At 36.8% G+C, this 26,628-nt stretch overlaps 1 protein-coding gene across 1 annotated transcript in view; it reads left to right on the top strand.

Annotated features, from left to right (window-relative positions):
* The window catches only part of LOC306885840 (receptor-type tyrosine-protein phosphatase U-like), a gene marked incomplete at its 5' end in the record, with an annotated part of 272,816 nt that overhangs the window by 137,844 nt on the left and 108,344 nt on the right, over positions 1–26,628 (top strand). Inside the window, 4 exons of the mRNA XM_079442620.1 lie at positions 9,812–9,989; positions 18,622–18,915; positions 22,651–22,974; positions 26,365–26,474. Of these exons, the coding sequence (XP_079298746.1) occupies positions 9,812–9,989; positions 18,622–18,915; positions 22,651–22,974; positions 26,365–26,474 (906 nt within the window). The remainder of the gene's footprint in view (positions 1–9,811; positions 9,990–18,621; positions 18,916–22,650; positions 22,975–26,364; positions 26,475–26,628) is intronic.

Genomic DNA, 26,628 nt, shown 5'->3' with positions numbered 1-26,628 from the left:
CATGCACTTAATAGTGTCTTTGATCGTGTAAAGTTAGGCTCCTGTGTGAGCGCCCCCATCAGGCCGGTCCCAGTGTTAGCTCTCAGCGATGGATCTCTGCTCTCTTTCAGTTTTTGTGTTTGGTTCTACAGCTGAGGTCTGAAGCTCTTGCCCCGGGCCGTGTGGATTCTTATCTTAAAACCTTTGCACTCTCTCATTGCTGTTGTCCAGTGTAATTCCATTACTCTGGAAAGGTCACACAAGTTTGAACTGAGTTGTGTTGGAACAGTCCAGTATTGAAGCGAGCTACAGCAAATTGAATATCCACACATTCTGTTCTTGTCCAGAAGCAGTGCATGACACTAGTTGTTTGGTGTTAAAGGTACACAGTGTATTTTTTCAAATTTATTTTTCAAAGTTGTACACTTGTAGTTGTATGATTAACAGTATGAGCAACCCTGTACATGAATAAAGCAATAGAGGAGCAAGTGCTGTGTTATTTTGAGTGAGAACTATTAAATATTTTAGATAAACCATTATGTAACATAAAATTAGCATAGCATTATAAGTAGGTCATTTTAAGCACATTAATTGTCTGAATCGCCCCCAACCACAGCCAGACCCACACAAACATGATTTTGACTGTGATCATATCCAGCAATTAAAATCACACATCACTATCACAACTTGGTCATAGTCTGTTTAGTTGCATAATACCCATTTCTGTCAGGACCACTATCGTCAAAGATGATTGACAATTAGAATATAGTTTAGCAACAAAAATGCAACAAAAATGTTGCCCTTAACCAATACCAAAACAAATATTTTGCAAAACCCACATAACCTGTAGCAACAAACATGTTGCATTCAACAGATGTCCTAATGAATGTTGCCAATAGCTTATAAGCTTAAGCGATATGTTCTCCATAACACCTGATAGGCAAAGAAAAACATGTTGCAAATTCAACTACAGCTTTAAGAACAAGCATGTTCCAAATAATGACCGGATTGCTCCGGAACAAGCATGTTCCCAATAACGACCAGGCAGCTTAAGAACAAGCATGTTCCCAATACAACTACAGCTTTTAGAACAAGCATGTCCCAACAACAACCAGATAGCTCTGGCACAAGCGCGTTCCCGACAATACAGCTTTAACTAATAACAAGCATGTTCCCAATTAGGGCTAGGCGATATGAGCAAACATTTATATCTCAGTATGTTTTTGGCTGATTTGCGGTATATGGTATATATATGTCACATTTATTGTTTCAGCAAAATCTTTCATACTCTCAAATAACATACTCTCAAATATTTCAGCAAAATGTATATTGTAGTCAGAGTTATTGTGCTCCTATTTTGCTCTGTTTGGCATGCATGCGCACGGCTGTGAAGTTTAGCGGAGAATCGCAAAGCAAAAGCTCATGCACTTCTGACAGCAAAATGGAAATATTTCCATGGCTTTCTAACATTTACAGATGCAGAATACCTGTGAAATGTAAGTCATGAATTTAGGAAAACAGCACATCTCAAACACATTAAACAGCGCGTCTCTGTCAGCGGCACATGCAGCCTTTCTGTCAGAGCATCTGACGGAGAGACGCTTTAAACTGAAACTATAAACTATAGGCTTCTATATCTTACAAGTTTTTTTTTTTTTTTAGCCCTTCATATAAAGTTTGTCACATGTTTAGAACAAATTGCATTATGCACTTTCTCCGCAGCGGTTGAGTCTGTGTCCTCCGCTATATTTTCAGATGCGCTCGTTTCAAACTACTGTATATTGATATAAACGGTATTGCCTTATATCGTATCGCTTATAAAGAATATATCGTTCAAACACGATATACCGCCCAGCGCTATTCACAATACAACCAAGAGCTTAAGAACAAGCACGTTCCCAAAACGACTAGACAGAACAAGCGTGTCTGATACCGGAGAAGAATCAAAGCTGAAATGAAGGCTGCATCCGAACTGGAAAATGCTTGCTTTGAAAGACACATTTCAAGGAAAGACGGCATCAAGACATGTCAAATCCAATGTTGGACTTACTTCCTGCCTCCTGAAATGCCTTTATTCGGTCGATAATTATAAGCAGAATAGATGCATCCTTTGCTGCCTTGATACCCACAATCCTGTGTGGTTGAACAAAATAAAGATGGTGTCTGAAGTCATTTCTAGCGAGTAATCAGTATTAAGAAATTAAATAACTGCTTAGTTATCAATAAGCTCGTTCTATATCATTGACCGTTAAGCTGCCTCAAAAGCATGTCAGATATCAGTTTCATGACCTTCATGAACAAACGCTGCCTCCTAGTCATGACGGGGATCTTTATCACTGGGACTGCTCCGTCTTTAGTATCAAACCATGCGCAAATCCAGTGTCAGAATGTACCTAAAACGGGAACAAACACACACATAAAAAAACAAAAAAAAAACTAATTGCATCCACTGTTCACATAACACTGAAAAGGTTATCCTTTCCTCACATCCAAAACACATCTTTAGAGACATTCTTCTCGGGCAAGTACTGCAGCGCTACCGATGACTTCCGAACTATGAACAAACCGCGTTGAGTGGCGCGCTCTCGCTCTCGCTCAGGTCGCTGAGTGCGCGCGCATAACAATCCAACTCTTAACAGTGTAAACAACTCAGAATGCATGACATTGCATTGTATCCCCCTTTAAGAGCAGTATATTGCGACGACAAGCGTATGCCAGTAACACAGTACCACACATTGCCAGCTGAACAACTAAATGAGCCTAAGCAACACGGATAGCCATAGCAACAGGCTTGTTGCCAATAACCTGAGAGCATTACAAGGAACTTAGCTTGTGAAGAAGACGTTCGAGAGAGTGAACAAAGCAGCTGTGGCGAGATTGCTTGATTTCTTGATATCCTTCTTGGGGATGAAGTTCCCATCTGAACATGTTCTTGATTCGGTCGCATAACTCGTGGTGTCCATTTCAATAATGTAGCGATGCGTGAAGTAATGCTAACTCAGTCACTTTTAAATCGGGCAGCTTATAAACAGTGCGGTGAATTCACGTGTTCAAGTTAACGAACTCGGAGGTGAGTCCATTGGGGGAACGAATTTCACTCGCTAAATTCCCGATTCCTAGTGATGATGATGTTTTACCTGCCAAATTCGCCATTTAATTTGCTATTGAGCAATGCGAAGTCTGCTGATAATACTGAGGACCTTATATATGGATGCTTAGGTGTCGTATTCCTATAGATAGATGGGGATCAGCTGAGAGTCAGCTGATGCGAGTTTGACTAACTTGACCTGCCAGAACTAATGCTTCGCTCAATATTAATTAACTTTTAATTTTGATTATCAATAATGTCGGATTTGCTCTGTTACAGCATAAAAATAACATTTCAACAGAAATTGCATGCTTTAAAATTTTGTAAGGCAAACAGATGTCAGTGACTCGTTACGTATAATTTGATGAGTTCAGAATATTCAGTCTTAATAGCTGTTCAGCTATTATAAGACGATCAAACAATATTGTATTGGTATTATTTAAGTATTATTAATACCTGGAAATATTGGATACCTTATGTGTGTGTGGAACAGAGCCTTTAGGCAAAACACTGGAATATGTTTTGTGTCATATTTGATAACATATAATCAGAGGTGTCAAGTAACGAAGTACAAATACTTCGTTACCTTACTTAAGTAGAAATTTTGGGTATCTATACTTTACTGGAGTAATTATTTTTCATCCGACTTTTTACTTCTACTCCTTACATTTTCACGCAATTATCTGTACTTTCTACTCCTTACATTTTAAAAATAGCCTCGTTACTCCTATTTCATTTCGGCTCGTTTTCATTCCGGCTTGTCATCGTCATGGGCGTTGCTAGGCCATTTTTAGGGGGGCTTTAGCCACTGCGGTGGTGCAGAGGAGAAGACAAGGTGTGTGTTTATCGATAGATTGTTATAATATCTACATCTGTGCAGTTCTTTGTCTTAAATACAGTTTACAAAAAGCCATGGGAGAGCAATCGGTTTCCAATCTTCTGTAAAGTTTTCGCTGCATTCACCACTCATCACACCACAGCTGTTTCCTTCAGCGAAAGCCCTTAACACATTATACGCATACTTTATAAAACGATCACGTTATTGCTGTTTTCATTTGAAAATTTAGCTTTCAATATAGAACTTAATATTACAGTGCATGTGGCATTAACTACCATACAGTTCTGCATAGAAGTGATTAAAGACAGTGACAGACAGCACTCAGTCAGTGCATATCAGAGTGATTGACAGAGATTGAAACATTGTGTCCTTCTCACAGACTGCTTCAGTTTTGCTTTTTTATTTTTTTACTTTTAAAAGTTAATCACAGCACCCACATAGTTTAATCTATTGTCCAGCCTTATAGCTGTGTTGTTTATATTGCTAATATGGATAGTCAGTGTAAGTTTAAAGTGATATGTTTTATGTTTACAAATTTCTGTTTGTACTTGAGCATAGAAAAAGATTTGTACTAGTAATGCAAACAGTAACATTTTTGGTTTGTACAGTAAACAGGTGTGTGTGTGTGTGTGTGAGATCAAGTAGACTTGTATTTGGCTTGTACTCGGATGTTATACCCATCTATGCAATACAGTGGAATACTGCAATAAGTTTATTATACCATCCTACCCTATTAATAATTTTTTTTGTAAATATTTATTTATTTTTTATTATTATACCATCATAGGGGGCTGAGCCCTCCTAAAATGAAAATCCTAGCATCGCCCTTGCTCATCGCTCAAAATAAAATAAAAAATAAAAATAAAAACCTATCCAGATAAATCACGCCATCCGGATAGAGTGAATTGTGGTTGGATGAGAATATAAACCTATACCATTCCGACACCCTATTGGTTTGTACGCGATCCATCGCACCTGCACATGACACAAATCACGTCACACTCAAAAAAGATTATTTCTTAAAAGTTATTATTTCTCCACTACTGGCTCATTTATCAAACGGGTGCTTTCTCTTCGTCCGTTGCCCTCACAGATTCCTGCAGCTAAGCTTGGATGTACATTTACATTCCAATAAATGTTATTGATGACATGCCTCTGAAGTTTGACTTTTTGCACCATTACAATACTTACAGGCAACTAGTCATCATATCTTCCGCTCCATGAAACACATTAATGCTCAGAAGTACACATATGGTTTTTTAATGTATTTGCATTGTACTAAAATGCGTTAATTTTCAGTGGGCACATATCCGGCTGAAACAGGTAGCCTTGTGCATCCCGCATTTTTCAACATTAACATTTTAATATAACATTATAGTCATTATGGCCTTTAGAAAAATGTTTTTTGAGGAGGTGGGGTAGTGCACAATAGGCCCCTGTGCCGCGGCCTAAGCTTTTGTCCTTAATGGCATTTTTTTTTCCTTCCATTACTTTTACTTTTATACTTTAAGTAGTTTTGAAACCAGTACTTTTACTTGAGTAAAAAACTTGAGTTGATACTTCAACTTCTACAGAAGTCTTTTTAAACCCTAGTATCTATACTTCTACTTGAGTAATGAATGTGAATACTTTTGACACCACTGCATATACTAAAACATATAATGCAATGCAATATAAGGATTATTGAGAAATTAACAAATAATCGTTCCCCAAAAACCAGGTGAGTTATTCTTACCTTTATTTTCTAAAAAATCAAGGTTTCTCTGCAAAACTGCACGTGAAGCACAAGCTGAAGGTGGACATTTGTACAATTACTCTAAAATACCTTTTAGTTGCTAGAAAGTGTGAAATATCAATCAGAAAGTAATTGTTTAGCAAATGCTTTTAAGCAAAACTATAGTACAGTAGTGAGACAGTAGGCTTTACAGTATACGTGAATATAATTTCTCCAGAATCAATATTTGGTCCCAAACTTGATTCTGTTCCCACATTTACATTTTATAGAGTATTTGACTAGACAGAAAAATACCTATAGTGCTACTATAAAGCTGATTTTGCAGACTTTTATGAATCCTCTAGCATATAGATCTGAAAGTGTGTCACGCATGGATGCAAAAAATCCATTGGCTTCGAAGATTCTCTTCGTATTCTTATTAATCTGAAATAGCACACATATGGAATAAGAGAGACTTACGGCTTTGCTTACAATAAGATTTGTGTGATGCATGGCAAATACACGAAGAGCTCTTCAATGAACTATCAGTTGATTCATACTTACCTTCAACATCCACCCTCAAGTATTGTTTCAGTGGCAGTTTTCTCTGTACTGAAACTCTTCTCCCCAGCGTATAATCTCTCTTGAACTATCACTGAGCTCTGGCTCCATCATTGACAGGATCCTCTCTTCATATCGTTCTCAAAGCATAACATCAGAAACACTTTCTGGGCGACTGAAGTTGCTGAGGTTTTTAGCATTGGATGCAAGTCCCCAGGCTTTAGTTACGACGACCTTTGTTTTTTTTCTATTCCTTTTTTCTTTTCATGCGCTGATTCTTTTTGTATGTAAATCCAATTTGAAAATCTCTTTCAAGACAGAGGATGAGACTAGCTCTGTTCCTCGTGAGCTGAAACTAGTTACCTCTTTGCTAGTGTATATACTGTCTACGGCTGCGTCCTAAACAACATGGAGTCCAGCGAATGAAAATAATCTAAATACGCAGCACACGTGTATGAGTACAAGCATATTTTTAATCATTGTTTCTCTTGACTCTATCTGCAATCTTGAACTATGTTTAATCTCTCATTGTAACCCATTATGGAATTGACTTTATATATAAAGTAGACTTAGGCCAAAACTGTTTCTTTTTCTTTGACTTAACCTGTGTCGAGAGTGTGCCAGTCTAGTGCAAAAGCTCTTTTACACAGACAACATGCTATTTTACACAAGCCAGCACATATAAAGAACATAAAATCCCGTTGAAATTACAATTCTCTCATTTTAGTTGTTTCTCTAGTCTACTTTTGCAAACTGGTTAGCACTTTCACATGTAGACACACACACACACACACACATGAGACATGCAAGCCTCCCAGCTCACGGCCTTTAATTAATGCAATTAATGTCTTCTTCAAATCAACACCACAGGCCAAACAATTAATACTGATCTTCCCTTATATCAGTTATCGCTAACAACCAGCATATGCATTTAAATGATAGCTAATAAGGCTGTTACAGGGTTTTGCATAGACACATTTAACTGCACTTTATACTGCAGTTATTGCAAGTATTCCTGCATAATAAACTGACCTTACTAACCGCAATGTAGAAAATGTAATACTAATTAACATGAAAAACTACAAGGACTACAAACATGGCAACCAGGACAGGAAACAGGAAACAGATCACCTACACTGGAAAAAAAAAGGTTATTTTTTTTTTTTAAGATAAGTTGCAATTCGTTTATTTTAGCTACATTTAAATAAATTTAGTTGACTAACTTTCATCAAAATGTGTTTATTTAAATGTAGCTAAAATAACTCGCTCTCATCTTCATGGCTTTCCTTTGGTCATATGCAACACACAAAATAAAATACATTTTGAATAATGTTTCAAGAGTTGTTTTTTAAGCTCTATCAGAAAATATTCACATTCAGTGTAAAACAGCGTAGTGTAGTGCCAGGTTTGACATATCTGACGTCCGTTGTCATAACCAAACACAAAACACCAATTCACAAACACTGAAATAAGAGTGAGATAAGAGAGCTGCACTGAAGATTGTCTGTATGTGACAGAATAAACAGCCATTTAGCTGTAAATATGGTTTGGCCTGTGATGAGAACATCTCGTTACGGTCCCCGTCCAGACATCTGACCCCAGGTCTCCTGTCGAGCGCTGGCCCTGCAGATGCTTTAATTGCAGCTTGTGTTTTGATCGTGTTTGGGCTTTGAGCGGATCCTCCTTAGACTGAGAGTCTCTCGGCTGTGTTCTCACTGCGGTTTAAACACTACAAACAAATCAGTCTGTGTGTATCACAAGTTCACAAGCAAAAGCACTGGCTTCTCGGGCGGAGGGGAATAGTTCAGAACGTGTGTTGTTTGCTCCCCAGTTTAATTGATGTGTATTATTTATTTGTGTGCCGTGGCGTGGCCATAAGGCACAGAGCGGTGAGCCGCAATATGCTGATATTTACATCATTTGTGTAATTGCCAGCCATTTCAGTCTGTTTGCCAACATCATCAATGAATGCTTTAAAGCAATTCAGAAAAGATGAAGGCTGTTGAAGGTGCTCTTCCAGGCAACAAACGGATGTTGTGCTGTTAGATGGTTTAAATTATGTGAGGTTTAGGAATATTTAAAAAACACACCATAAACTGTAAAACTGTATCACATGCTAGTGCTGTTCTTGTTAACGAAATATATTACATTTGTTTTCAGTAACGCTTTTTACTATTATTATTATTTTTTTTCCCCCAACTAGCTGTATTCAAATAGCTATATGTCATCTAATGCACTTTTTTTATATTTACAAATAATATAAAACAACATTAATTATTTGGTCACACTTTATTTTAAGGTCCAGTTCTCTATTAACAAACCATTAACTATGACTTTTGCTTCAATAAAGTCCCAATTTGCTGCTTATTAATAGTTAGTGAGTTAGTTTAGGTGTTGGGTAGGATTAGGGATGTAGAATATGTGCTTTATAAGTATCAATAAGCAGCCAATATGTTATTAATATGCATGTTAATAAGAAAGTTAATAGTGAGAATTGGTACCTATACTAAAGAGTTACTAATTATTTTAAGCACTTCACACATTGTTTACTCATAACCATAGTCTGTAAAGATGATAAAACAATAACTTCAACACATAACAGCTGGAGGACCAGCTCATCTTACCTTACTAACTATTAATAAGCCGCAAATGAGGACTATTGAGGCAACAGTTTTAGTTAATAGTGAATAAGTGCTCCCTATTCTAAAGTGCTACCCAATTTTCATTGATAGTCAAAGAGTCACAAAGTAACAGCAAAAACACACTGAATTACATTTTAGAAATAGAAAGACTGAAATAGAATTTTCTTGTAAAAAGTACTCCATGCTCTTTGTCTTTGACTCTTTAAAAGCGTTTCTGTGTCATTTCATTGAAACTCGACAGCCTCTGTGTTCTTGTGTCTTAATGAACGGAAGAAATAAAGTCACACGGGTGTTAAAGATGACATAATGGAAATAAATAATGCCAGAATTTAGGGTGAACAATTCCTTAAAGTGCAGTTTCTTTTTTTCTCTTTTTTGAATGGCAGGCTCTTCTTTTCATGTGCTCTGAATTCTTTGAGATCACTTCCTGTCTGAGCCGCTGCTTTATCCAAACACCTGGAGGGTGTGTGTGTGTGTGTGTGCTAGAGGAATGAAGGGACTGTGTGTTCCTTGTCTTTCAGAGCGCCCTGCGTCTCTCTTTCTACATATAGCACTAGTTCGTGCCACTGGACACCTTATGATATGTAGGCTATTCAGAGAAGCTGGGTTTGAACAATGCAGGAAATCACCGGTCTGGCTGTCATCATTACAGCCAAACACATAAGCAATGCATGCCAGTTCTTTATAAGAGCTTTGAGTTTTGTTGTGCTCTTTATGCACCATCAAATAAATTAAATAAGTGATAAAACCCTTAAAATAATCAATGTACTGTAAGAGAGATTTGTGGGGTTATTCTATCTAAAATAATCATGAATGGAGAATGTTTCATAGAAGTGTTGTTGTCATGCAGATCTGGAAGAAATGCTTGTGTTTGTAATTAATGTTACCCTAATACTGATTTTGGAAATGTTTACAAACGCCTGATATAAATGTGTTCATGTACATCGCTGATCATTCTTATGCATCAAGTACCCCTCTCTCTGTTTCAGAGGCGTAACGGTGTTCTGATGTCGCCGTACTCAGTGACGTCATCAGTCGGTGAGCGCCGATTGGTTGCATGGTTCCAGGTGGGCGGAGCCCAGCGTGGAGAGCAGGACCTCTACCGATGCATCACTCAGTCGACATACGGAGCCGCAGTGTCGAACTTTGCTGAACTAATTGTCAGAGGTATGACCAGTGTTTCTTTCAACTATATCCTAGTTTTATTTATTTGCAAGTGCGCTTTTGTAAATAACTTAATGCTTGTTAGATAAGTCTATACTGCAGGCTGTCGAATGCTTAATTCTGATTGGTTGGTACATGTTTTAAAGTCTCTTGACTGCAAACTCCAAACACTATCTCTTGACACTAACTCTTTATTTATTTATATATATATATATATATATATATATATATGTGTATATATATATTAAAACCAATGAAATTAAAAACAAGAATAATAATATAAAAATATTAAAAATGAAATGTATAATAATAATAATAATTACAGTTGTGCTCAATTTTCCTGTCACAATGCAATTAAATTAATTTTTATTATTATTATTAATAATAATAATAATATTAATTATTATTATTATTATTATTGTTGTTGTTGTTGGTAGTGGTATTAGTATTAGTATTAGTGTTAGTATTAGTGTTAGTATTAGTATTAGTATTAGTATTAGTGTTAGTGTTAGTGTTAGTATTAGTGTTAGTATTAGTATTAGTGTTAGTATTAGTGTTAGTATTAGTATTAGTATTAGTGTTAGTATTAGTGTTAGTATTAGTGTTAGTATTAGTGTTAGTATTAGTATTAGTGTTAGTATTAGTGTTAGTATTAGTGTTAGTGTTAGTATTAGTGTTAGTATTAGTATTAGTGTTAGTATTATTGTTAGTATTAGTATTAGTATTATTATTAGTATTAGTATTAGTATTAGTATTAGTGTTAGTATTAGTGTTAGTATTAGTATTAGTATTAGTGTTAGTATTAGTATTAGTGTTAGTATTAGTGTTAGTGTTAGTATTAGTATTAGTATTAGTGTTAGTATTAGTGTTAGTATTAGTATTAGTATTATTATTAGTATTAGTATTAGTATTAGTGTTAGTATTAGTGTTAGTATTAGTATTAGTATTAGTGTTAGTATTAGTATTAGTGTTAGTATTAGTGTTAGTGTTAGTATTAGTGTTAGTATTAGTGTTAGTATTAGTATTAGTATTAGTATTAGTATTAGTGTTAGTATTAGTGTTAGTATTAGTATTAGTGTTAGTATTAGTGTTAGTATTAGTATTAGTGTTAGTATTAGTATTAGTGTTAGTATTAGTGTTAGTATTAGTATTAGTATTAGTATTTTAGTGCATTGTGACCAGAAATCATACATTTTTACATATGACTTAAACTTTTTTTTTTTCTTGATTAACCCACATATGACTGTTGGCTGAAAGTGATCATTTATAGTTTAAAGGATTCATCAGTTGGGCACGTATGGATTACCTTCGTGTTCATTTTGCATAGTTTTGAAGCATCAGTTTTATGGGTCCCATTGCATTATATGGAATCACAGAAATTGACTATTTTTGTAAAATTCTTGATTTGTGTTCATTTGAAGAAAGTAAGTAAGTCATATACATCTGGGCCGACATGAGGATGAGTTCTGTAAATGATGAGAAAATTTAAATTTTGGCGTAGATTATCTCTTTAAGATGGCAGATTTAGATTAAATATTGAATCAGTGTCAGATGGCCCCTTTATGTCTAAGCTGATGGTTCCCATAGCATAAGGAACCATAAATTCCAGCCATTACTCTTCAAATTATATTACACTCCAGTCATGATGCTTTGCAATCGTCAGGTTATTCTCTCACAGCACAGAATGTTCCGGAGTCTTCTGATCCTCTGAACTCTGAACTTTGTGGGGAAGTCGTGGCCTAATGGTTAGAGAGTCAGACTCGTAATCGAAAGGTTGCGGGTTCGAGTCTCGGGCCGGCAGGGATTGTAGGTGGGGGGAGTGAATGTCCAGCGCTCTCTCCACCCTCAATACCACGACTGAGGTGCCCTTGAGCAAGACACCGAACCCCCAACTGCTCCCCGGGCGCTGCAGCATGGCTGCCCACTGCTCCGGGTGTGTGTTCACGGTGTGTGTGTGTGTGTGTGTGTGTGTGCATTTGTTCACTACTCACTGCTGTGTGTGTGCACTTGGATGGGTTAAACGCAGAGCACCAATTTCGAGTATGGGTCACCATACTTGACAATACGTCACGACGACGACTCTAAATCAAAACACGAGCACCTGAGCGCATCTCGCTGATTTGCTGTAACATCAACATCAACAACCCAGAGATCTTTGCAGCAAAAGCCAAAAGCCAGAGAGAGGTGTAACCTCCCTTACTAGACCCCTCGAGAGAGCCAGCGGACTGATTACACTCATATCGCAGACATATCTCACCCGAAAATAACCAAATTACTGGTGCAATCAGTTATGCAAATGACCACATGCTGCCTCGTCACGGCTCTGGTAATGATTCCGCTCGCTACAAGTGGCTCTCGTGATGGTGGCATGATTGAACGAGTGAATGAGTCACGCTTCTCCTGGAGCTGAGGTAATGTCACTGAAAGTCAACGAAACAAAGGAGTAATCAATGCTGCTGTGCGAGTGAATTATGTACTTCACACTGGCTACAGTTTATTTTTTACCTTCCGTTATTAGTTGCTGAAGTGCGCTGTATTTGCATCACACAGACAAGAATAAAAGAGCGACAGGAGCGACCCATGAAACTTTGCTGTACTTCTTAATTCAGGCAATTTCATGTCTGTCAAAAAAAAGATGTACTGGCACGACACCGTACTTACCGTATGAACACATAATTCCCCTGCAGATTATGACATCACTGAGTGAGTCCTTACACTGATTCAAACTGATAACTCAACATTTATACTGATTTAAGTTTTATTTTTTTTATTTATAGCAAAGAACTGGTTCATGAGAGTCATATATTATTCTATAAAAATGCAATAAACAGTAATATTGCAAAACATTATTAGGCCCACAATTTAGAATAACTGTTTTCTAAAATGTAATTTATTATAGCTGAATATTCAGCATCATTACTCTAGTCTTCAGTGTCACATGATCCTTCAGAAATCACTCTGATATGCTGATTTGATGCTCAATAAACATTTATTGCTTTTATCACAGTTATTTGATGACTAGAAAGTTCAACAGCATATACAGTTTGTAACATTAAAAATGTTTTTATTGCTTTTGATCTATTTGAATCACCCTTGCTAAATAAAGGTATACATCAATCAATCAATTGACCCCAATATTTTGAATGGCAGTGGTTATATATATTATATAGCAGGGCTATTCAGTTATTATTATTATTATTTTTTTCCAGAGCCAATTAATTAAACTTTTTCTATTAAAAAAATTAATAGAATAAATAAATAAAAAAAGCATAATTTCATTCCAATTATATATACATATTAAAAGATAAGATCAGATGTTTTATCAAGCTATTATTATTATTGTACTTTTAGATACATATGTAAAGCAGAAGGCCATGTGACAGAAAAATATTTTTTTTCTCTTAAAGTCAGGACCATTTTTATATTTTGCTTAAGAAAACAATCAAAATGCTTTCATCATGTCTAGAAAACAAAGTTAACTGGTCATTTCAAAGTTTATGTTGTCTTTCTTTGTGATCTACAAATAATTTTCCCAATTTGAACAATTATGGGCCAAATTTACTAAACGGGGCAAATTAGTGTTAAGAGTACAATTCCATAAAACCGCCAATGGGAGGGGAAAATTGTGTGGGTGATTTACTGACATGACACTTAATGTACACTTAAAAAAACACAGACACAGCCAGATCATTTCCATAATGACCAGCGCAATCTACCAAGAGCAGCGCAAATTACCACCTGCTTTAACACATGCTTTTCAGGGTGTTAACTAATGCCACAAATACCAGTAATTTGATGAGCGCAAACGTTAGTAAATCCCGTTGCGGGATTCATTTTAATACTCTCCCCCCATAAATGTTGCGTCTGAAAGGGAAACTCCTACAAATACATATTCAATAAGGTCAGGCACAAACATAACGCTGTCCATCCCTTTTCAACGCTAATTCTTCGACTTTAGTAAATCCTGACAGTACTATTTTAACACCAAAAGATTGTTTGCGCTGGCGCAAGCTGTTAGTAAATCTGGCCCTAATTAAAATGCTCTGAAAGGGTTAGTTCACCCAAAAATGAAAATTAGCCCATGTTTTACTCACCCTCAAGGCATCCTAGGTGTATATGACTTTCTTCTTTCAGACAAATCCAGTCAGAGTTATATAAAAAAAATATCCTTGGTCTTCCAAGCTTTAGAATGGCAGTAGGTATGGAGTTATTTTACTGCCAAATGTCGAGAGCGCATTTTTGTAGCGCAAAAGTAGATTAATATAATGCGCGAGCGCGAATCTCCCCGCTCGCACGCAGATTTACTTTGCTCTCGCACAAAACCGGACGTGCGCTCTCGGATATACGCTGCTCTCGTGAAACGTGTCTCTCCTCTCCCTCAATATGTGTCCTGTGCACTCGCACATCTCTCCGTGCTCTTGCGCTAGATATTAATTATTTTCACACCTGGATTAAACGTCAAAAGTTATCAACCAATCAGATTTTTCTACACTGTAAAAAATGATTGTGATTTTAACGGTAAAAGACTGTAAAAATGCCACAGTAAAAACCTGTTAAATGATTAACAGTAAGTTTCCGTACTATATACGGTGAATAACTGTAATAGATCTAACCTTTATTTTCGAGAAAGTTGAAACTCATAGACTGTGTCTGAAACCACACCCTAACCCCTCATTCACTAGTCCCTATATTAGTTCACTATTAAGAAGGAATTAAAAACATTTTATGCACAAAGCCTTTAGAGCTACAGCACAATTTAGACAAAAACAGACATCAAGAATCAGCAAATGAACCTTAACAATGGTGACTATTATTAACAAAAAAACAATTCATGCCGCAAAGCATGCTGGGTGCCAGTACAAAACTCCCAGCATGCAGTGCAGCATGAATAAATGATGCAGCTGAAAGTTCTTGCTATTTTCTTTATTTGCTTTTATTTTGGTTGTGACTTTTCAGTAAACTGTTTTGTGATATTCAGAGTTGAACCGATGTTATAATTTTTGATTGTCACCAATTTTGAGATTCGTACGCTGATTGTTGATGTCTGTGTGTGTTTAAGTTCTGCCGAAGCTCAATACATTTATTTGTGCATATTGTGCTTAGACTCGTTTCACAACATTTGATAGCTGTAGTGTCAGCGGTGCAATTTAAGTGTATTAATATCAAATATTTAATAAGAGATTAAACTTTGGATAAGATCAGTGAATTAGGTTTTGACATCACAAACATCTGATCATAGATTAGTTTGGCTTTTCTTGCTTTAAAAACTGTACTTAATAAACACAGTTAATTACAACAATCAAATAAAAGCTAACTTTAAAAAGTCACGGTTCAAGAGCCCAAATAAAGCAACCACTGATCGCCAATATGGTGACTTCAAATGAAAGCACGACACCTAAAAGAGGTTTTGTACACGTATGACAGAAATAAAGTCAAAGTGTTTTATAATAAGAAGCTGGTGATGCTGTTTGTGGCGTTGTTTAATCACTCTCTTCTGAGATCTTGAGAGATTTAATGTGTTTTAATTCAGTTGATTTAATCTTTGGCTGTAAGTTTTATTTCTCTGCTCTTGTTTCTCTTTCCTTCGGTGATTCTACTTGTTAACAGCAGGTGTTCATCACTAAAGCTCAATCCTCATTTAATTAGTCACTTCATTCTCTCGTTAACTTCAGTGTTACTAGTACACTCTGTAGTGTGGACATATAAGTGCTCTTTAAAGCCAAGGGGTTAAATGTGTGAGATGAAAAAAAAAATACACAAACGTAATTTTAACAGAAATACACCGTCAATTTAAAAAAAACTGTAAATTACTGGCAACCACTGCTGCCGGTATTTCACTGTCAAAAAAAAAAAAAAAACAGCAAAATACTGTAAAACCTAGCAGTCAACTTCCTGTTGTGTTTTGTGGGTCACCATTGTGCTGGAGAGTAGAGGCGGTGTCTAAGTCAAGGACGGACAGAGAAACACTGTTGCTATGCTGTATGTTGCTTTATTTAAAGGTAGTAACTGTATAGTTACTGATGCAGTGAGAATCTCTTCGCTAATTTTAATCACAGTGTATGTGTGCTGCTGTTATTTGAAAGAGATTTGAGTTGAACTGATGCTTTTAATGTTTTTGCATTTTTCTTCATGCACTTAAAATAAGTCTCAATACCCTTATACTCACTTTACTTAAACATTATAAATATTAGTTTATAAACAAATGGCAGTTGGGCAATTTAAGCACAGTCGGTTTCTGCAAATAAAATGATTTAACTGAAAGGTTTGTATATTAACATTGTGTCAGTTAATGAAATATGTTTTTTCTCTGTAAATTTAAACAGTTCTGTAAATCCTAAAATGTTGCTACCGTATTTTTCACGGTAAAATTCTGGCAACCACAGCTGCCGGTATTTTACCGTAAATTTAACAGATTTTTTTTTTTTTCATGTACGACTGACCCGATGAAAATACTAGGCCTACGTGAAGAGGCAACTGATCCTGGAATTTCTTTACAATTTAATAATATTTAGTAAAAATAATCAAATGTATATTTGAAACAGTTCAAAAGACATCAAATAAAGTGCATGCATCCATAATAAAACAGCTCCGGGGGTGCATAAAGGCCTCCTGTAGCAAATGCGTCACGCGTGCGCCTCTGAGATATGCTAGTCTCACAAGTTTGTTTACAGGAGCAAAAGAAGCAAAGTTTCCTTACTTTACCAAAGAAAAAACAGTCTCCCTCTTGGCTTATATGGAAATCCTCCAACATTTTTCTTTACAAATACTTGTTTTGTGCTTCTAATTCGTAACCGACATTTTGTTTTGCTGTCTCTCCTCCGGTTTAAATGGTGCCGCTGTTGTCTAGTGGTCCAGTTGGAACCAAGCCGTGGTCCACCATTTAAATATGCCTGATATATAGGATCAGCTTTAGATTTCACACACAATTTAGAATCATTTTTGTAAACTTTTGAATTTGCCAAGCCAAGATGTTCCTGCAGTTCTACCTTAAACACAAAACAGGTTCATCAAGTTCTGGAACATCTCGTCCACCTCTACAGAAAGAAACAGGGTCTGTTAAGTGCAGCTCATAATAAGCCGCTTCTCAGTGGGGTTAAATAGGGCCAGCAGCTATTGTCAGCAGGCAAGCATGATGTGCAGATAATTCTCCTGTGAAAGGAATGTGATACTGCGTTCAGGCATGTTTTTCTGCATCTGTGCTTTCATTAGCTTGATTCATATTTGATTTTTATGCAGCACTGTGATTAACTGCAATATTGAAAGTCAAGGTTTCACAGTCATACTGTTCTACTGATAGCATCTCATACAGAGATGATGGTTAATTTAAATTGAGAGATTAGAGTGACTGAGCAATCAGGATACACGGTTCATTTCTTTGAATGTGGCACTGTCAGTTATTAGTAAAAAAGTTTAAAAAGTTTATTAGCATATTACCACCACTGATTAAATGTAGTGAGAATATGCTTTTAATGCATTAAAGCTGCTTCTGCCTGACCTTCCACAGCATGTTTATATTTTACTCCAATTTCCTTCACTCATTTCATGCAGTATTAATGCCATATTAATCAAAAGATGAATGGAAATACCCTGGATTTAGTTTCTTCAGAATCATATCATTGAATTTAGTTGTCTACAATTTATTTAAATCAAATGCTTAGTCAATGCTTAATTATCAAATGCATAGTTATTTGTTTTCTTATAAAGTTGTTCTGTATCAAGTTTGTTGAATATGGATTGTAATAAATATAAGATTACAAGCAAAAAAAAAAAAAAGATAGTGTGGACAAGAATATTTTTCATAAATGTCAGCTTGTGGCAAATTGTTGCAAGTTCATACAGTTAATTAATTAATTTCTACAATTCAGAAATGTTATGTTGGCAAACAATTATTTTGGTCACCCTTCATTCTCACTATCAACTAACTATTTTGCCTGAATAAACTCCTAATTTTCTGCTTATTAATAATAAGGTAGTTGTTCAGTTTAGGTACTGAGTAGGATTAGGGATGAATATGTGCTTTATAAGTACTCATAAATAGCCAATATGCTACTAATATGCATATTAATAAGCATAACAAAAGGGTTCAATATACAATGAAAATATACTGTAAGCACAGTCCAAAATGAATATTTATTAAAACTAAACAGCAAAAAGGATGCCCATTTGATGTTCAGAAACTTAAACTCATCTAGTCAAAGAATGCAATAGATTATTAATCCTAAACACAGAAGATTTGTTGGCATAAATCATCTGCAGATCTTTCTGAAGAATCTCAACATTAGAAACAGTCTTGTGAAGTCTCTTGACGCACCCTGTATATTTTCTTTATTTTACAAAAGCACATTGTTTTGTTGTTATGATGACTATACACAAATAAAAGTAGACCGTTTGCAGTTTCAAACGATACCTTGATCAAATCTGACGGAGTATTTTTAGTTCTTTTCGCGGTCATAAAGAAAATACGAGACAGACCCCAGGGGGTTAAACACGATGCCTGATCATTTTAGTCTGATCTGAAAGTTTAATTATGGGTTATTTTTGTTTTAATCAGCCAGATGAAAGAAATAAAGCGGGATTCCTGTCCACATGCATCCTACTCAACACTTTTGCTTTCTCTTCCTGTACTCTGTTGTAGTCCCGCCCACACCGATAGCTCCGCCCCAGCTGCTGCGCTCTGGCCCCACCTACCTGATCATCCAACTCAACACAAACTCTATAGTGGGTGACGGGCCAGTGATCCGCAGAGAGATCGTGTACCGGGCCAGCCACTCGCCCTGGTCCGAAACTCACGGAGTCAGCTCACTGACGTATAAAGTCTGGCACCTGGAGCCAGACACAGAATATCGCATCAGTGTCCTCCTCACCCGGCCCGGAGAGGGAGGAACCGGCCCGCCTGGACCCCCGCTGGTCAGCAGAACCAAGTGTGCGGGTAAGCAGACTCTCTTTTCTTCCTCTTTAGTCAGTTATTAAATGTTATAAAGTAAAAATTTTTGTATTAAAATGCACTTGAGACAACTCGTGAAGTTGTGTGGATTTTTATGAAATCACTGGATTTGGGCTGTGGTAAATGTGACCGTCAGCTGTTTTCGGACGGATGTTCAAGGTACCATGGCCGTAGCCAGGGTTTGAAAATTAGTGAGGTCTGTGGTGAGGTTAAGAATCATACTATTATAACCCTGTAATGAGCAGTCCGCTGAACGGCAAGTTGAAGAACCCATGTGCAATTTATTAAAACAAAATAGGACCCCAAATCCAAACAAATACAAAACAAAGTCTTGACTTGGCACGAACAGGCTTGACTTAAACACTGATTCACTGACACCAGGGTTACATACATTCAATACTTGACAAGAGACAATAGCTACATGAGGGCTACTTATAGCAAACAATAAGGGTCACATGACATAAACCAACCAATGAGAGACAAGACACATGACTAAGAGAACCAATGAGAACATAACTCACAGACAAGGGAATCACATGACAGAACATGACTGTGGCCAAACTACAAAATAAAAGACATGAAAACAATGAACAAGAAACAAGACCCAACTCCCATGTCACAAACACCTACAAATACAGCTCATTAAATACACTAAATACTTTAAAAGTGACAAACACGTACTGTAGATTTGTCACTTTTAAAGTGTATTGTAGGGGTGGTAATTTTGTCTCTTGTTTATTAATCATGCAACAATACATATCACTGTTATAGTTTTCATTAATAATCATTGCTATATAGATGATAACTTTGTCTAGTGCTCATGAATTCTCACAAAGTCATGGTAAAACATTCACATATGAATGTTTATAGCAAGACTCTGAAAATGTAACTAATGAAATAGCATAGATGTCTTTAGTGTTTGCGTTTCATTCTGTAACCTACTTGTTCTACAGATTTACATTTAGTCATTTGGCAGACGCTTTTATCCAAAGCGACTTACAATCGATCTGTGTACTATTGTTAAATGCCACTGTTTTTGACAACACTGATAATGTTTCTGACAGATAATATCATGATATTTTTGCATTTATGATGCAGTGTTGCCAGATATTACTATAAAAGCAAATCAAAATAAACCGAAAGATTTAAAATCTTTGCAAATAAGATAAGATAAAGATATCACTGACCCTAAACTGCACCTTCCCACTTGATTAAATTTGTTTAACTTGATTAACTAAAGTGACAAATTAAGCAGAAGTGGAGAAGATAAGTCCAAAAACGGTTATAATAGCTGGATCTGGCAACACTCGCTTATTCACAACTATTTCAAGCCTCCAGCCAGCATCTCGCAGCGATCATTTTCATTCCACGGATGCTAAACATTCTTGCAAACTGTCTAAACTTAATTATACATTCAGACATTCATATGAGGAGTTTTAAACAGCAAATTAGTCATTCCGGGAACAAATGTTATTTCTGAACATGAAAAAATTGCCCGAGGTCTGGTGACCTCATAGCTGGCTACGGGCCTGCAAGGTACCACAGTAAATTAATTTACTTAGATTTTACAGTTGTTGTTTTTTTCCCAGTCACCATGGAAACACATGCATGAAATTATGGGATGCGATAGTAATGCACCTGTTGCTTGTACTCTAGCAGATAGATGAGCTCAAAGATAACAAAAATGAACTAAAAAATTTGAAAACCACAATTTAATTTAGTTCGATTTGAATCAAGTACGAACCAAACAGAGTCAAGTAGTCTGGTATAATCAGATTTTGGCTTTAGTCTCTGGTCCTCTGTGGAGTGTGTGTTGTTTGTGTGGCTAAAGTTAGCTGGACACAACTGTAGTATAAATGTACTTTGGTTTTGGACTTCGTAATGTATCAGTGTCAAAGGTGGTCTGAGACTCTATTCATCTTGGTCGCCTGCAGCAGCAGAACACGGTCCCTGAACAAACTTTACACCGCACACATGTTGCTAATGTGGCAGACATCTTTATTTTTGGCACCTGATGTTGAGGGTGGTTGGGAGCAATGTAGAGGCGCATTACTGCTGCATGTATACTGCTAACATACAGATAAACTTATTATTACAAACAAACAAATTAATTCATTCATTCACTCACACATATTTTTGTTATATTTGGTCTTCCTCTTTTTTTCAATGGGCTTCATCATTCATTCTGTTTAGTTTTTTTTCCCTGTCTTTGGCCCTTTTCCTTTGCTTTGTGTTTTTCTGTGACTGTATCTCTCTCAGTCCTGAGTGAAACAAACTACATTTATATCAGAGGTCAAACTTGAGTTCTCAGCGGACGTGTCTCTGTCTGCTGTGTGTGTGTGTCATATCCAGCAGTTAGGCCATTCCTCATCAGGCCTGTGGGAGTTTCAGTAGATGTGTCTCATTAATTAGTGTAATCAGGTTGATTTGTCTGGAGGACTCTGAGGGAGGGCAGAGGTGCGGGTCTGTAGGCTTCACCGGACACTGACTGTCTCAGGCAGCGAAGACTCGAAACACCTCAGTCTCAGCAAAACACATTTCACCCCAAAAATCAGAAGAAGTAAACATAAGGCATTATGTTGCATTGAGCACAAATATGAGTTTCTTTGTTTTGAGGGTGAAATATGAACTGGAGATGTTTTGGCAGAACCTCTTTTTCATGTTCAGGAGATATTTTCATTTTTAAAGTAAAAGGACTGTTAATTCATCAGTGTGTGCATTTGCTGTAGAGCTCCTCATGCATTTATATTTACAGACACACAGGACTCTGAGCTCGTCTCGTCTCCTGTCTGCCTCTCTCAGTGTGAGAGCGAGGGAATGAAAGTGACAGGAAAGAGAGACGAGGACCCCTGCCTTCACACATGACATGTGTAATTAACTCATAGCAGCTCTAATCACATCCGCACTGAGAGAGAGGTAGCAGAGCTCCATGAAATGCTAATTTATATGTAACGATAACTCTTAAATGTACTCTCACATAACTTTAGAGTTCATACTTGTTAGTGAGAAGCGTCAACCGCTCTCTCTCTGGATCTGTCCGTCTGTCAGTTCATGAATTGCTAAGTTGTCCCAGGAAAAACAATTATTGTACGATTGTATAAAGAACCCGTTAAATGTAATTTGGAGATTTGTGTCTTATAGTCCATATCTGTTGGCTTTGAGTTATATGCTAGTGTACTAAATGCTGGAAATATTTTCTAAACGTTTGTCAACTTAACTAAGAAAAGCGACTAAAAGACAAGGCTAAGATACATTGTTGTGACTAAATTCTAAAGTACAACAGGAAAGCAGTGGACTACTATTCGTAGGCCACTATATCTGCCAAAATTCTTATGCAAATGAGGAAGGCAATAGTAAGTTTGATTTGATATGCTCATTTCCTTAGAAAATTACAATTTAAAATGCATGACTTCTCCAAATATTTAGTGTGTGTGTGTATACAAAACAAGAACAAAACAAGTTTAATAATGGCTGGATGAATAAATGAATGTAGGAAGGAAGGAATGAAGAAAATTAAGGAAGGAATGGATGAAAATTATAATTCAAGATATCAGACAAGCCAAGAGAAACGTTGATGGTATTTAAATCATTCAATACTGAAGGGTATCAAAAAAAGTAGTTTTGCGTAATTAAAAGCAAGTTTGTTATAGGTCTTCTGTCTTTACTTTAGAAGCATGCTAACAGCAAACTCAAATGTAATTCCCTCTTCTCTCTCCTCAGAGCCCATGCGTCCGCTCAGAGGACTGACGGCGTCGGAGATTCAGTCCCGTCAGCTGCTGCTGCAGTGGGAGCCGGTCGGCTACAACCTGACGCGCTGTCACACGTACTCGCTGTCGCTCTGCTACCGCTACTCCACCGCTGCGGGGGGCGGAGCCGGCGGGAATAACGCCACGGTGAGGGAGTGTCTGTCTGTGGAGCGCAACACCTCCCGCTTCACGCTCCGGGACCTGCCTCCGTTCCACGCCGTTCACGTGCGGCTGGCGCTGGCCAATCCTGAGGGCAAGAAAGAGAGCCGAGAGGTCACCTTCCAGACCGAAGAAGACAGTGAGTGTTCATTCATTCATTATTTCATTCATTCATTCACACAGTAATGTAACGGGAATTACTGTACCTTTACATTAAGCTTTTATATATAATGCATTGTAAAAGTTTTTTAAATTGTGCATTCTAATGCACCTTATTATGCATTGTTTAATCTCATGAATAATTATAAACACAGTTATTATAAAATATAATTTATACTAGTCATTATTACACTTTTGGAAAACATACAGTAAAACATGGCTAACAACCAATTTCAGATGTATCAAAAAAATTGCAAATACTATAATGCATTTTAACTTTGGTTACAATTATTTATGAAAAGATGTTATGCATTATAACTTATATCATGAATATATTTGCAGTGCATTATAGTCTTCAGTTAAAGTGTAACCAGATTGTTTTGCATTATGGTGCCTTAAAGGTCCCATGGCATGAACATTTAACTTTAGAGTTCCCCTAGCCTGCCTATGGTCCCCCAGTGGCTAGAAATGGCGATAGGTGTAAACCGAGCCCTGGGTATCCTGCTTCGCCTTTGAGAAAATGAAAGCTCAGATCGCCCGATTTAGAATCTTCCCCTTATGTCGTCATACGGGGAAAGGTTACCTCCCCTTTCTCTGCTTTGCTCGCCCATGAGAAAATGAGCTATGACCGTGCCCCGCCTCTCTCCTCCTCATTAGCATTTAAAGCTACAGACACAGAAATGGCTCGTCCTAAGGAAAGCTCATTTTGAGACTGGCTCGTAGTGGCTGAAATTCTGCACCAAGGCTGAATTTCGGGAACGAGACTTCAGATACAGGACTAGGGACCACTTAGGCCTATATAAAAGCATCCAAAAAACAGCATGTCATGGGACCTTTAAAAATCTCAATGGTTTTAAGGAATATATATTTATATATATATATATATATATATATATATATATTTTTTTTTTTTTTTTTTCCACTATATCCTCTATAATAACATTATCACTCCTCACTCCTCGATTTACCAAGATTTTGTATAATTTAAGTTACATAATCAATCATTTTGACTTTTTAACTATGAAAACCAGCCTTCAGCATGCGGGGGAACATTAACATTATTAAATCAAGCACTAAATGAATAGACCTTGTGCAGATGCATTCATAGAGGTTTTAATGAGTCGGTATTGTCTTGATTGAAAGCACCATCATTTTCACTTCAAGGACTGTGTTTGTAAACTCATAACACAACTTATCCATTAGTGTTTAAGAACCATTTTCTTCAGAACAAACTCAGTGAGTGTTTTCCCTTCTGATGAAGAATCACATTGTTATACTCCATATCTGCATGTTGTTCATAAACTTTCTGAGTTTGATTAAAGTTTCATTTACCCGGAGGTGTTTTTTTTTTTTTTTTTGGCACGGATCAGTAGCCATAACCCATCCATCTTTGCAAAGGCCTGTATTTATCTGAGCAATTATGATGTGACGACCGCAGCAGGGCCCAGTTTGCCCGCAGTGCTCAAACCCCAATTATAGCAACAACACAAATATTGACTCACAGAACACCACGCTTCAGCATAATTAAATGGAAGATCATACTTTTAAATGGAAGTATATGAAAAATTAATAAGCTAAGGCCACCAGCAAAATGGAATAAAGATTTTTGCTTATTTTTGCATTTTTATTTATACGCCATGTGTCGGGTGGCACGGGTTTGCATTCTCATGCAAATGCTTTAAGAGGTCAAGTGAAAACCTCCCATCTGAAAGTGAACACAGCTCGGAATGAATGCTCGCCATTTATCATTTTCTGAAATTAAAAACATCGTTTCTGTTGGTTTATTCATATGTTTTGTACAGCGATAGAGCTTGTTTGCGTTTGATGTGTTTGGTTAATTGGAAACAACATGAGGAACTGCAGTTAATGAATGAATTAATTCTGCGGGTAATGTTAAATTACTGGTAGTCAGCATGCTTGCAGTAAGACACAGAGAACTTATGAGAAATGAGAAGCAGGGATATAAACTCTCTCTGCTTTTTAACCTGTAGGTGGGAAATGCATGGAAAGTGAAGAATTTTTGGTTAGATTCTGAAAGGTCTAGTCAGTGTTTACTTTATCTCAGCACATCCCGAGCGGCATCAGCAGTCTTCTGCCAACTCCAGCGCTGTCAGAGACGCTTCAAAAAACACTCACTTCCCAGTTATTTACAACAGATTTTTTTTGGCCACAGTACCAAAATTGTTTACTGTACAACATGAAATATGCCTTAAAAAAGTGTTGGTACCGGCATGAACCACATAAGCCAAACAATATGCACAATTTCTAAAATAGCATATGCTGAATAAGAAAATTGACAGTTTTGTAAATGCACAAATAACATTTGCAGTCTTCAGAGTTTTGCAGCCAATAATTGAACACACAAAACAAATAAAACATAATCAACAATTCTATTCAACTCAAAATACATCAGATACCGTATCATTTGAATGGATGTACAGCCTTTGACATCAACAACAAAATATATGAGAAGTGTTATCTTCTCTCTTTTAAAAGTTGACAAGCTTATTTAATTTGGTATTTAGCATTGTTTCTGGTTGCACTTTTATTTTCTCTAAAGAGCAAGGAAAACTTGAAATTGCATCATATGACCCCTTTAATTCCGTTAGCAATGCAGTACTTCTGTGAAAAGGGGGGGAAGAGTAGACAATATGTCCTTAATTGCAATCATGCCTTTAATTGAGTTTGTCTGAGAGCCGTCTATGGAAAAAAAAGAGCCTCGTGTGGCATATTCCACTCTTTCATATAGATGTCACTGATGCATTTTTGCAGTAATAGCAGTTGCTGTGTGCCACATCTATATACCAAACATCTATAGGTGTTGTCTACATTTACCTGCATTTATGTTGTGTGCTCAGGTTCTAACAATAGAACCAATTTTGCACTAGTTTTCAATTCCCATCTGTGTTTGCATAAGGGAAATCATCTTTCCTTAACACTTCTGCCCTGTTTTCTCAACACTATCCATATCTCTGCATCTGAATATGGCAGTCAATCTTCCTACAGCTCATAGCATTCACTATCGCCTGAGTTTTCCTAACTATCCATAATGAGACGACTTCAGCCTGTAGCCGTGCTGGATGACTGTGGCCTGGATGGAAGTTAGATCCCTTTTTCTCTCTTAAAAAATGAGTCTCTCTTTCTCTCTGTTTTTGCAATCTGCCCTATTTTCTTCCACACGGTCTGCTGGTAAAGAAGACGAATCGTCTGTCGTAGCATATACCGCTGCGCACAGATATGAGATGGGTCTGTGGTGTCTTCCCCTCTCCTGTAGTCTCACCTCCACCTGTGGCATCTCAGCTGTGTCTGATACTCTGTTTAGTAAGACTGATCTGATCGTACTCTGACTCTCTCCTCTTGTTTCCTGCAGTCCCAGGAGGCATTGCACCCGAATCTTTAACCTTCACCCCACTTGATGATATGATCTTTCTGAAGTGGGAGGAGCCATTGGAGCCCAATGGTCTGATCACACAGTATGAGGTATTTATAAGGCATTATTATTTATAAGGCATCATAAATGGGAAAAAAATATCTTGAAAGAGTAAGTAATAACTAACTAAACATAAGGTTAAATAACTGGTGCATATCAATCTAATATTTAGCCTTTAAACTACATCTGAAGTGGTGTTTATAC

Source organism: Barbus barbus (assembly GCF_936440315.1).
Source record: "Barbus barbus genome assembly, chromosome: 19".
In the NCBI taxonomy this organism is placed as follows: domain Eukaryota; kingdom Metazoa; phylum Chordata; class Actinopteri; order Cypriniformes; family Cyprinidae; genus Barbus; species Barbus barbus.
Note: the sequence above shows the minus strand (reverse complement) of the source record. Positions and strands in the feature narration are given on the sequence as shown.